This window comes from Acanthisitta chloris, unplaced genomic scaffold (genome assembly GCF_000695815.1).
Source record: "Acanthisitta chloris isolate BGI_N310 unplaced genomic scaffold, ASM69581v1 scaffold23302, whole genome shotgun sequence".
NCBI classification, from domain to species: domain Eukaryota; kingdom Metazoa; phylum Chordata; class Aves; order Passeriformes; family Acanthisittidae; genus Acanthisitta; species Acanthisitta chloris.
Genome location: NW_008660186.1, coordinates 16,887 through 28,218, shown reverse-complemented (window position 1 = coordinate 28,218; position 11,332 = coordinate 16,887). Strand labels below are relative to the sequence as shown.

The 11,332-nt window shown below is 43.1% G+C and overlaps 1 protein-coding gene across 1 annotated transcript in view; it reads right to left on the bottom strand.

The window, feature by feature from the left end:
• Positions 1-601: 601 nt before the first annotated feature.
• The window catches only part of PLCL1 (phospholipase C-like 1), a gene marked incomplete at its 3' end in the record, with an annotated part of 14,810 nt that continues 4,079 nt past the window's right edge, over positions 602-11,332 (bottom strand). Inside the window, exons 2-3 of the mRNA XM_009069735.1 lie at positions 10,636-10,839; positions 602-677 (exon numbers count right to left, since the gene is read on the bottom strand). Of these exons, the coding sequence (XP_009067983.1) occupies positions 602-677; positions 10,636-10,839 (280 nt within the window). The remainder of the gene's footprint in view (positions 678-10,635; positions 10,840-11,332) is intronic.

The following is an 11,332-nucleotide window of genomic DNA, read 5'->3' as shown; positions in this document are numbered from 1 at the left end:
CAGAGCCCAGTTCACACAAAGACATCACTACCATATGCTAGGAATATAAGGGCCACTTCACACCTGCTCACTGAGATTTGCAGCCATATACCTGACAAACATAATGCACAGCCACACAATATAATGGAATTGTATTGGCTGAAGTTTACAAGATCTAAAACAAACCTAAACAGCAAAAGAAAGTAAAGGTAGGCAACATGGCTTGGTCCTGTGGGACCAAAACCTCTTGCCTGCTCTGTGTTCAAGGAAATTAGGGAGGTAGAGAATGACAGTCGGTGAAGGCAGCACACATCCTCACACCCTCTGTTTAACTGAATGCCTTTCTAGTTCATTTGACTAATTTAAATGCTGTCAGACATTTCAGAGCTGTGGAGCAGATGGAGAAATAACTTTTAAGGTGAAAGCTGATAATTCTTCCCTGATCCCACACCTGCATTGCTCCTGGAGGATGAGCCTTCAGGAGGGCAGAGATTGCCAGGGAAAGACTCAAAAGCTCACTTGCAACCAGGTGAAAAATGCTACATTAGTCTCAAATTGTAAGTAAATTATGGCACGTTGCTTCCCATCATCCATCCAGAACTGCACAATAAAGAAGGATTACCTGCTTTCTGGCACTGAACAATCTTGTCATGAGTGACGTCTGCCGTCTCAATAAGAACCCTGCTCTCCTGAATCATCTGTCCAAAAAGAAAGGGGGAAAAAAAAGCAGCATTAATAGGGTTTCCTGTCACATCCCACAAAAAAGCAGCATTAATAGGGTTTCCTGCCACATCCCGTGCACAGAAAAGTACGAAGGTTCAAACTTGAGAGGAGCTTTGCTCTGCAAGCAACACTTCAAGGACTGGATCACTCCTTCCTTCGTATCAGAGCTCCCAGATCTGTATCAAGCTAAGTGACAGTTGCTCAGAAAATGTTTTGCTCCAAAAGTTAAAGAACACCTGTTTTATATCAGTGAGACACCACTGCAAATAACATGAAAAATACACAAGTGATTTCAGAAGAAAGCAGAGTTAGCAGACAAATTCATTCTATGTGAAACTAAGCCCTTTCTAATTGGTACTTTTCTAGAAACAAATGGAGAAATAAGTATAGTACTGGACATAACTAGTTATTAAAAACATTACCAAGTCATGAATAGTGGTGATTTCAACAGGTATTTAAGCCTGTGCTGAACTTTATGCCCTACAACAGTCCAGCAGCTACAGTATTTCTTGAGTTTTTCTTTGGAGAAATTCAGATCCAAATCCCATCCTATCCTCAACATTTCTGCTGAAGTTTAACAGAAAAGGAAAAAAACTCCAAAGCAACCCCAAAGACACAGTTTCAGCAAGCCTACTCACAAGTTTCAAAAGATGTCCATACTTAGGCATCTTCCTAGAGCAGCCCATTAACAGCAAACAAATGAATACTATGTGACAGGTCTCCTGAGCCTCTCTGCTAGCAAATACTATTCTCCTTTGATGGTAACAAGCTTCCAAACCCCTCCAGAAGCCCAGGCAAGCACAAAAATTGCTCCACTGCTGTATTTTGTGGTATTGCAAAAGGTGGTACATACATCTATTACAGAAAGCAAGAGAGTGCTGCACAACCAGCTATGCCTGAGAGTAATCTCACTTTCCTGGGATGTACAGCACAAGCCTCAAGCAAATCCAAACAGCGTGAGAGCAGTGCCAATTAGACATGAAGCAAATTGAACACTGCCTAATGCCTGAAATTACAGAAGTCGCCATCTGAAGGCTCTGCCAAAATGCTCCAACTGCTGAAAGTCTTCCTACTTTCAAACACACTAAATATGAAAACACCAAAAGTGGAAGACAGTGTAATGGTATTAGATTAACACTTTCAAATTAGCACATTTTACTGTTTTAACTACATACAAGGGAATAGAGATGTCATGGCCAAACTTCCAAATTCTGGAGAAATTTAGATTCAAATTTTGCTCCTCGTGCCATCTTTATTTCTAGTTAAATGTATTAAGGCAGACTGAATTTAATAAAAATACCTATGCCTTTGCTTTGATAGCAAGAACAACATATGGAAAACAAAATCCATTACCAGCTTCACAGGCAGAATACAAAAAGCCTGACACACCTACAGAGTGCAAAATTGGTTTTTAACAGAACATGCCCAGGGGATATGCCTGAGATCGAAATTACTTTCAATAGTATCCCTTGCCTTTTATTCTTATTACTTGCTTGTTCATGAATCATGTTGATTTATTCCCCTCTGATATTTTCACTTGTCAACCAGAAAGAAACGACAATTTCTACTCAGCCTCTGGCTTTTCTGCACCACAGCACTTTGTGCTGAAGGAGCCATTCAGCTGACAACTACAAATGCTGAAGTTGGTCTGAGCAGTAAAGACAGTGAAAGTCCAAAAACAACCTGTAAGTCACTACAGAGGTGGCCAGAGGCCAAATATGCATCTCTTGCTGATGCAGACATGGGGCCTGTGAGCCAGTGCTCACAGTTCAGTAGGTCTTACCAGCATGTCCTTGGCTGCTGCACCCCATGTACCCATTGCCCTGGGGTTGGGCTCTGTGGGTCTATACCTGCACTTCCTACCCAGCAGCAAAGTTTGCCCCATGAGCTGGTACAGGATATCCCAAGTGTCACACTGTCCTGCGCTCAGACCTCTAAAGGTCAAGCATCTCAAGCATGACTCGTGAGAGTGTTTTATAGATACACATGTACACAAACACACACACACACACACACATATATATATATATACATGGCCACAGGAAATTATCCTCCCATGCACAATAAAAAGCAAGCTTGAGAATCACGTGGCTACTGGACCCACTCCCAGGAATTTCTGGCATGCCTGTTTTAGGATTCTCAGACATGAAGGTATTGTATTCTTTTTTTTAAGAGAAAAGTGGCACTAGGATGTCAATTTTCCCTTACTGTAGAGTAGGTAGAGCAGCCCTCCACTCCTTTGATGCTGACATCAAAGTCTCACTGCTCTCAGCTCAGCAAGAACAAACAATTAAAAACAAACCATATAGCAGAATTTAACCTGTTCCTGTCTTCCTGCTCAGCAGCAATCTGACAAAAATAAGCAGCTTTTGTCCCATGACAAACCCTGAGAGTGGTTTCAGAGTTCCTCAGGTCAGTGACTGGGGTTAGGGGATGACCTTAGTGCACCATCCCCACACGTTACCCTAGGAAATAATGGACTAGGTAGAAATAATACACCCCAGGCCAATTATGATAGATGATTATGGCTAGCTATGACGACTTTGCCACCTGGGATAACACCTTTACCATGACAGGCCAAACTCTGCTACCAACAAGAGCTGCACGTGGCACAAGATCCACTTCCTAATGCTGCCATAAAAGATCATCACAATGGCCCAGTGCAAGGACAAGGCCTAGGTGTTCACTTGGAACACCCAGAGACTGATTCATATAGCCAAGAGTACAACAGGCAAGTAACTGCTATCCAGGAATAAAATTACAGCATAGGGTCATGAAATCTAGATACACCTTTTCTTTTTTGTCACTGGTTCTGAAAGGAGCCCATGGTTTCCCAGTCTCAATCGCCCTCTGCTTTTCCAGCTGCCATCACATCTGAAATCCTGCTTGAGCATATCACCTACCTCTTGTAGGTGACAAGAACCAAAAGCCCTAAACACAACATGGAAGGATGTGAGATTTTCTGCTGGGAAGGCAGCTCCACAAATCACACGTCAGCCTGAGATTTTCAAGCCCAATTTTGCCAATAATGCTTCAAAATCCACCAACCGGCCTCAGATGCGAAGAGTGAGCTTTCTGATGTTTGCAGCCTGAACTTCCATGCACCTTTCCTCTGCTCAGAGTCAGGCAGCTGTGTAAGTCCCAGCCATCTGGCTGGGGCCCATCAGGCTGCTGTTTAATGTCAGCTCCCAAACGGCAACTCTCACTGAGTGAGAGACACATCCTACTCCCTCAGGAAACTTGTGTTCCACCACAGTGTGTTAACTCCTGAACGCTGAGCTTCAAGAAATTAACCTCCAAGCAATGTATACTGAAAAGCAATCTTTGACGATGGATGCTGATATCTGGGTCCACTTGGAATCAGTGAGGAAAGTTTCCACAGCTGCTGAAGCTGGCAGGATTGCTCAGGAAAACTTGCATTTCCCATGTCAGAAAGAAGGTGATAAACTTTTACTGAGGGATGTGTTTAACCTACCGACAGGGGAGGAAAATGGTCGAAACTAAGAGTGAAAGCACACAAAACCTGATTCTGGCATAGGGACTGAAAAAGCTACCTTGCTGAGCAAGTGTATACCTATAAGAGAAAGCAGAAGGGCAGATGGAATGGGAGGAACTGCCACACACCTTGGCCTCATTTGGGATCCTGTTGATTTCAGTGCTGGGCCCTGTGTCCCGAGGGCTGAGGAGCAGAGGGGTTGCAGAGTGCTGCAGGGACAAAGGAGGGTCCTGCTCCTCCTGGACTGCAGCCAGGTTTCCATGGGAGCAGGGCCATGGAGTCCTGTGGTGCTAACTCTCCTGGAGAGGCTGCAGCGCCAGAAACGCTCTCACAACAAGTGAACAAGGGGTTGTTCAGACTGACAAAAGATGCACATGACACAAGTCCCAGCACTACATATCACGTTCAATAAACTAATGGAATGAAGAATACAAAGCTTCATCTGCATAGGTTACTTTCCTTCTGTAAAACAACTCATTTCATTTAAATATTCTTACACAATGCTGAAGCAAGAAGCATGAACTCGATTCATCTCACTCCACCTGAGGCACCCTGTCACAATCCTGCTGGATTCTCACAGAAGCACGGGAAGCAAGAGCTGGCACCAACCCAGGAGCTGTCTCCTTGTCTGGGATAAGAGACCCAGAAAGTGGAACAGACCATGGGCTGAAAAACAAACCTGACCTGTCTCACTTAAGTGTCTAAATATACCATGGAATATCAAATTTGAAATCTCATTGTTTCACGAAAAGAATGATGCTTTACTTTGTTACTTCTAAATACATTTTAAGTGAAATTTAAAGTATCTTAATGCTGAGGGCAACACGCTGCTCACGTGAAATTACCAGGGCTATTTATTGCCTGTACTGAAGGCAGTTCCGTCCTAGGATCAGTACAGTCTGAACAAAAAATCTTATTTCTTTTTACTTTAATGATCACCTGGGATAAAGACCAATTTCTTCTTTTCATTATGAACTGTTCTACAAACTGAAAAGCAGAGAGGAAATTAACATAGCAGAGTCTCACAAAACAAAAAAGAGAGGAAAAGCTCCTGGTGTCAAATTATAGCACTGCTCCTGCTGGGAAGATAAATGATACAAAAGGGACAGTTCAAGGAATCCTCTCACAAATATTCCGAAGTTTAGAACAGAAACTGACTGAACATCAAACTAAAAAGAAGCTTTCTCTCAGATGTCTCCTCATGGCCATTGTTCCAACCTCCTATGCCTTTCACTGACAATGAAGAATTTTGACTGGGTAAGGTACCATATTGTGCCTCTATTGCTAAAGAAATCAAAATACAACCCCAATCAAACCAAAACCAGACCCATCATCAATCAAAATCAAAGAGGTTACAAAATTAAAACCTATTCAAAAAACAGCTGAAGTGCAAATTGAGCTTGCAAAAAATATGAACAGGATTTCCTTTAGCATTGAGCATTTCTTGCACACATTTGGGACATGAAAGACACAGGCAATCAATCACTGTCCACCAGTCTTTCCACTGTCTTGTCTCTGCCCCAATACACTTCAAGCCAGGTTTCTGCACCTGAGCCTTTTTCTGCAACAGCCCAGTAAGAGGAACAGCTATCAAGGATGGTTACATCAGCTGGAAACATCTGAAATACCTGACTGACACAAACTGCAGAAGGAACTGAATAAATGTGACCTTAAATTCCAACTGCAAGTTTTCAGTTACAAATATTTCTGGGGAAATATGGAGCTGGGGAGTTGCAGGATGTGATCTGTGAATGAAGACCAGTCCTCTACAGAACAACAGGAGCAATGGAGGACCAGGGGGTGGGGGTCAGCTTTCAGTATCCTTATGCTAAAACAGAGCAACTGAAGTACCCAAATGGAACTTCATTCTGTAAGAAAAGTCCTGATCTAGACTGTTCTGTTTTAGAAGAGACTAAGGGACATGGGCTATCAGAAAGAAAAACTATGAGAACGGTGGGTAAATAAGAGAGAGAATTATAAGAAGTATAGAAAGAAACAGGACTTTCCTTAATAAAAAGTGCAAAAAGAATCAGACCTTTCCAGTCTATGTCCAATTTTACACAGAAAACTCTCTAAAACAAACTCAAATTCTAGACAATGTCCATGTACTGGACTGTGCTTGACATCAGTGCATTATGACAGTTCCCTGGCAATGGTTGCTCTGCTCTGCAATATCCCTTGTCTTCAACTGCTTAGAGAATGGTGAAAAATGTTCCTTTGGGGATGACTCTGTCCCAGCTGATGTATGAATTGCAGTGGAAAAGCTCACAAAAATCTATTTAGTCATTTTGCATTTACATAAACTGGGAGAAAGAACTTTCTCCTTGGGAATAAAGAGCTGTTTGTCACACCTGCATCAAGACAAACCCAAAAAGGCTGAGCATGAAAGAACAGCAGACAAAGAGCAGTTCCTCTCCACAGACACCCCAGCAAACTTTGGCTAGCATACATGGACCAATACCCATGTCAACAAAAACACTGCCATTAAATGCATCGATTTATCTCCCAGTAGCATCACAGATACTTCTTCTCCTCTCAAAAACCCCCAATCCCTCTCCATGTGGGCCAAGATGTTCTTCACTACCTTACTGTCTCTCAACAGTATCGACAGGCACTCTGTCCTTCCACAACTGTCTGCTCCAACATAGCAAGATCAGTTGAAAAGATCAGAGAGAAACATTAATGTCAACATGAGTTTACATAACAAATAGCTTAGTTGTTCAAATTTATTTACACTTCTTGCTATTTATGATTTGACAACAGTAAAGAAACTTGGACATCTAATTTTATTTTCCTATAAAAATTTCTGTATGCACATGAGCCAGGAGATTGGGTCAAACCAGGAACATTTATTACCACTTGTTAATTGCTTTGATTTTCAAATGATTCAATCATCAGATCTTCGAGGAAAAATAATGCCAAACCAATAACTGAAAAGCAAAGTGCACGTGTCCCTGAGCCCATGCATGCTTGCATCAGCACACAAATATATCACGCAGACACAGAAACCACAATCTGTTTCCAAACAATTCTCAACCAAAAAAATCCTAACTTCACACCATAACTGTTTGCAATGAATAATTCAACCATCTGTCAGGTCCAGCTGGGCCCCATCCCTTCTCTTCACATGGAGCAGCATCTCCTTTCTTTAGGTGTGATCAGCGAACACCAGCACTAATTGGACAGATTAAGGCACACTGCACACACTGCCCACCTGAGTGACCACTGACAAGAGAAGCACACAGGTGGAGGGGGAGAGGGAGAGCCCTTCTTCAGCAAAAGGAGAGCTCTGAAGAACAACTCTAAGTGACACACTACACTGTCCTAGGCTATTTGTCATGCTCTATGTACGATATCAACCAAAGCTGCAAGGTGAAATAAACCATTCTAAACTGTAGTTCTGGTCATTGACACACCTTTCAAAAATGTTCTCTGTGTATTGTCAACAGTCCAGCTTGGATTTTCGGTTTTGGCAAATCCTATTCCCTGTTCTCCCCAGCAGAGACTCCCATACAACCCAGTATCATCACTGAAGCCTCTTCCTACATGAGACATGGCAACACTCGAATTCCACTAAACCACTGCAATGCAAACATAAAAAGAGATAAACAGAGGCCTGAAAAATCATTCCAGTTCCTTAAAAAAAGCACATTAAATTTTATTCAAATAAGGCCTCTCTCAAAAGAAAATATTTAATGCAGAGCACAATGGTAAAATTAATTGCCCAGGAAAAAACAAACAAACTGCACAAACCAGTCTTTGTCTATGGCTCCCGCTGAAAAGGTCCAGCAGGAGGGAACAGGCAGTTAATTGTTTTCAGATCACTGTGGCAGGTCTCCCAGCATTTGCACCTCCATTTCCCTGGCCCCTCAGCCCTGTTTATGCCCCATTAAACACACAGGCAGACTCTATACTTTCTGTGGAAATAAAAAAGGAAAAGGTATGTTCAGTTGGCAATTTGCTATAAGGGCAAAAAATTCTAACACATAAGGGCTGTTTTATCAGAAATTATTTCCAAAACAGAATTGCAAAGAATGTGAAATAGGTATTGTTTACAGAGCTGGTGAGGAAGGGTTTTTGCCCAGCACTCAAGCTCCCTGTGCTGTGGAGCCCAGAGAGTGAGGCAGACTACAATCACAGCTTCCCACTATGAGATTTAGGGTCAAACTTCTTTCCATTTTACTGTAAAAGGAATTAAGCATAGCCCATTCATAGAAGAGACAGGCTAATATAAACAGATTTTATTTTATGCTTTTTAAAATGCTCTTAGGCTTATTCATTTAAAAAGTGCTTTGAAGTAAAGAGGCATTTCTGGGCAATTAAACACATGCAGCAAGCACTTGTGGGTCCAGTTCCTTAAAGCCATACTTATCAACAATATAAAAGGCTGAACTGTAGTATATCTTGAATAAAAAACAGTAAATAAGATGAAATATATTGCTTTCCACCAACATCTTATGCTTTAATCCGCACAAAAAAACCCCCATAATTATTATTATTGACAAGAAATACACCCTGGATTACACAGGAAGGAGGAGCTCCTTGCCAACATTAAGACTTCAAACCCCTCCTCACACTGTGATTTCAAATTGTAAGATGGATAGAGGGTTCGTTTATTCAAACACAGAAAAGGCTAAAGAGATTTCAATACTCTGCTGCTGGCATTGTCTCAATAGAAAAATTTCCAAAATGCAGCAAAAACATTTATTAAATCTGGCTTTTGCTTTTTCAGAAGCAAACAGTTTTAGTAAACTAAGAGGCAATAGCAGCCAAAGAAGGTAAAAATAAAGTATCATGTTCTCATTAATCAGAATTACATCTCAAATCAATCCTGACATAGGCATGCCAGAACTCCCTGTTCTTTCTCAGATTTTAAACTGTTTGCACTGTCTCTTGACATTCAAGTTACATCTTCCACCATAAGAGACAAACGTGAGAACAAACATTATTTAAAACGGTTATACAAGTGTTTTTGTCTGCATGCAAAAGAGGCCTTTCACCTGCTTAAACTGAAAAACTGCTTCCAAAGCACAAGGAGGCCTTGAAACATCCCATGTGTACTTTTCAGTATATAATTGCAAAGGTAAGAGATGACACGTTCATTTTGGTAAAACACCATTAAGCAGGCCCCCAAAGACAGAAAAATCTCTTATTTATGTGGTATTTGCTCTTTCAGAGACGCATCACACCATGCAACAAATCTACCCAGAAAATGTCCAAGCTACAACAAGGCAGTCAACTGGATTTGCAAATCCTCGTTCTGGTATTGTTACAGCTGGTATTTTACTACCACAGCTTAATCAATTTCAAGTAAAATAAACTACTCTGAACCCAAGGGTTATTTCAGAGTACTTTAGTATTTCTGTTTTAATCAACACCTGCATCTCCCTCATCCTCACAAGCTGATTTTCCCTTAGAAAGTGTGTTATCATGGAAAAAAATTGGATGGCAAAAAGAGGAGCGTTTGGCACATGGAATAGCTGGTCAAAGCTGCAATCACTCCTCATAACACTCCAGGGTCTCTGGAAGCAATCTGACACCCTCAACGTTATTCACCATTTTATTCCTTATGAACATAAGCTGCTGAAATATCTGCTGTGCCCTGAACAAGGGTTGTGATTTAGTCTGGCTGCCACAGTGCAGTATTTAAGTCAGGGTTTGCTAAACTCTGCAGCTTGCTGTCAGTTGCTGCAGACCATCCACACAGGATGGGAGGCGACAAGGCACTCTCATGGCCCGAGAGGTACAATGTGACAGCAACTGCTGCTGCTGGAAGTCATGCACAGCTGTTGCTCAGTCACCCCCAGCAGTGACATATGTCATACAATGAGCAGCACAGCATTCATCTGGAATGACTCCAGTTTGTGCCTCTACACTTGTATAAGGATTCCTGTACCATACTGACCTCTCCTTCACCATGCAAGAAAATGGGCATTTTGACACTTCCCTTCCAGCTCTGCCATGCCCTCCCCAAGAGCCACGCTGACTCAGGCTGGCAGGGACACAGGCAGTACCTAACAGAGCTGCTGAACAGCGTGGGCAGGGGGACAGCTCAGCTTTGCCTGGCACTCCCACGCTGCAGCTCCCTATCTAACAGCCTCGTGCTCTGCTGTGGAGAGGCAAGCAAAGGGCAGCACACAAATCTTGCTGCTTCTCAAGGACAACGACTAGCTGTCGCCAGTACAAGCTGAATTATTGCTAGCTTGGTAAACAAAGTCCTCTTCAAGTGCCAACTTGTGCTAGCCACAACAATGTTTAAAACAGGAAACAACAACAAAACGCCCAGTGTGGCACTGTGGTGATTAGAGGACAACTTTGCCTAGCCCCAGTGAGTCCAAGAGCCTTGCTTGTTTAACGGAAACATTCAGGCGTGTGAAAGTCAGCACAGCCTGCTGCATTCACAGCAGTGAAGAAACTGAGAGTGGTAAAGTGCCTACCAGGTCATAGGCTGCCAGGACCTTTTTCTGCACATCAGGCATGGTCCCCAGAGGCTCTAGGAAGGGAAAGGTGTCCTTGATGCCGAGGGGGACGGAGGGGGCGTTGTCGCTGCCCACAAGCCGCGAGGACAGGGTCAGGATGCACTGCTTCAGGCTGGCGATGGGCGGGAGCCCACACAGCTCCTTCACAGACACCATGGCGTTCTGGGGGAAGGAAAACAGACACTTCAGCACGTGTTATCACCTGCCACTCAGTCCTCCCTGCCTGCCACTACCTTCTCAGCCCTTGCCTGCTTCCCCCCTCTGACACAGCGCTGTCCTGCTGCCTGCTGTCCCTGGGCCCCACCACGGACCGCAGGATGCTGTCCCACACAGGAATCCCCAGCCAGCCCTGTTCTCTGTCCCCAAGCTGACCACCAGCTCCAGCTTTCCCCCATCCCAACTGTCAGCTCTTCAGCTGCTTTGCATTGCAAATCCAGCCGTAACGGGGACAAGCTGGGGTCCCCCAGCATATTAAACCATCAGCTTAAAATGCTATTTCTCTTCCCAACTGCTCAGACTCCAATTGCTTTTGATGCTGTAATCTCCTTGTTCTCCCATCATTATCATCCTCCAGCAAGAACAAGTTTGACAGACCTTGCATTTCCCATGGGAAAGGCAAAGCAAGAAAAACCCACTTTGTTTTCAGCCTTGCATT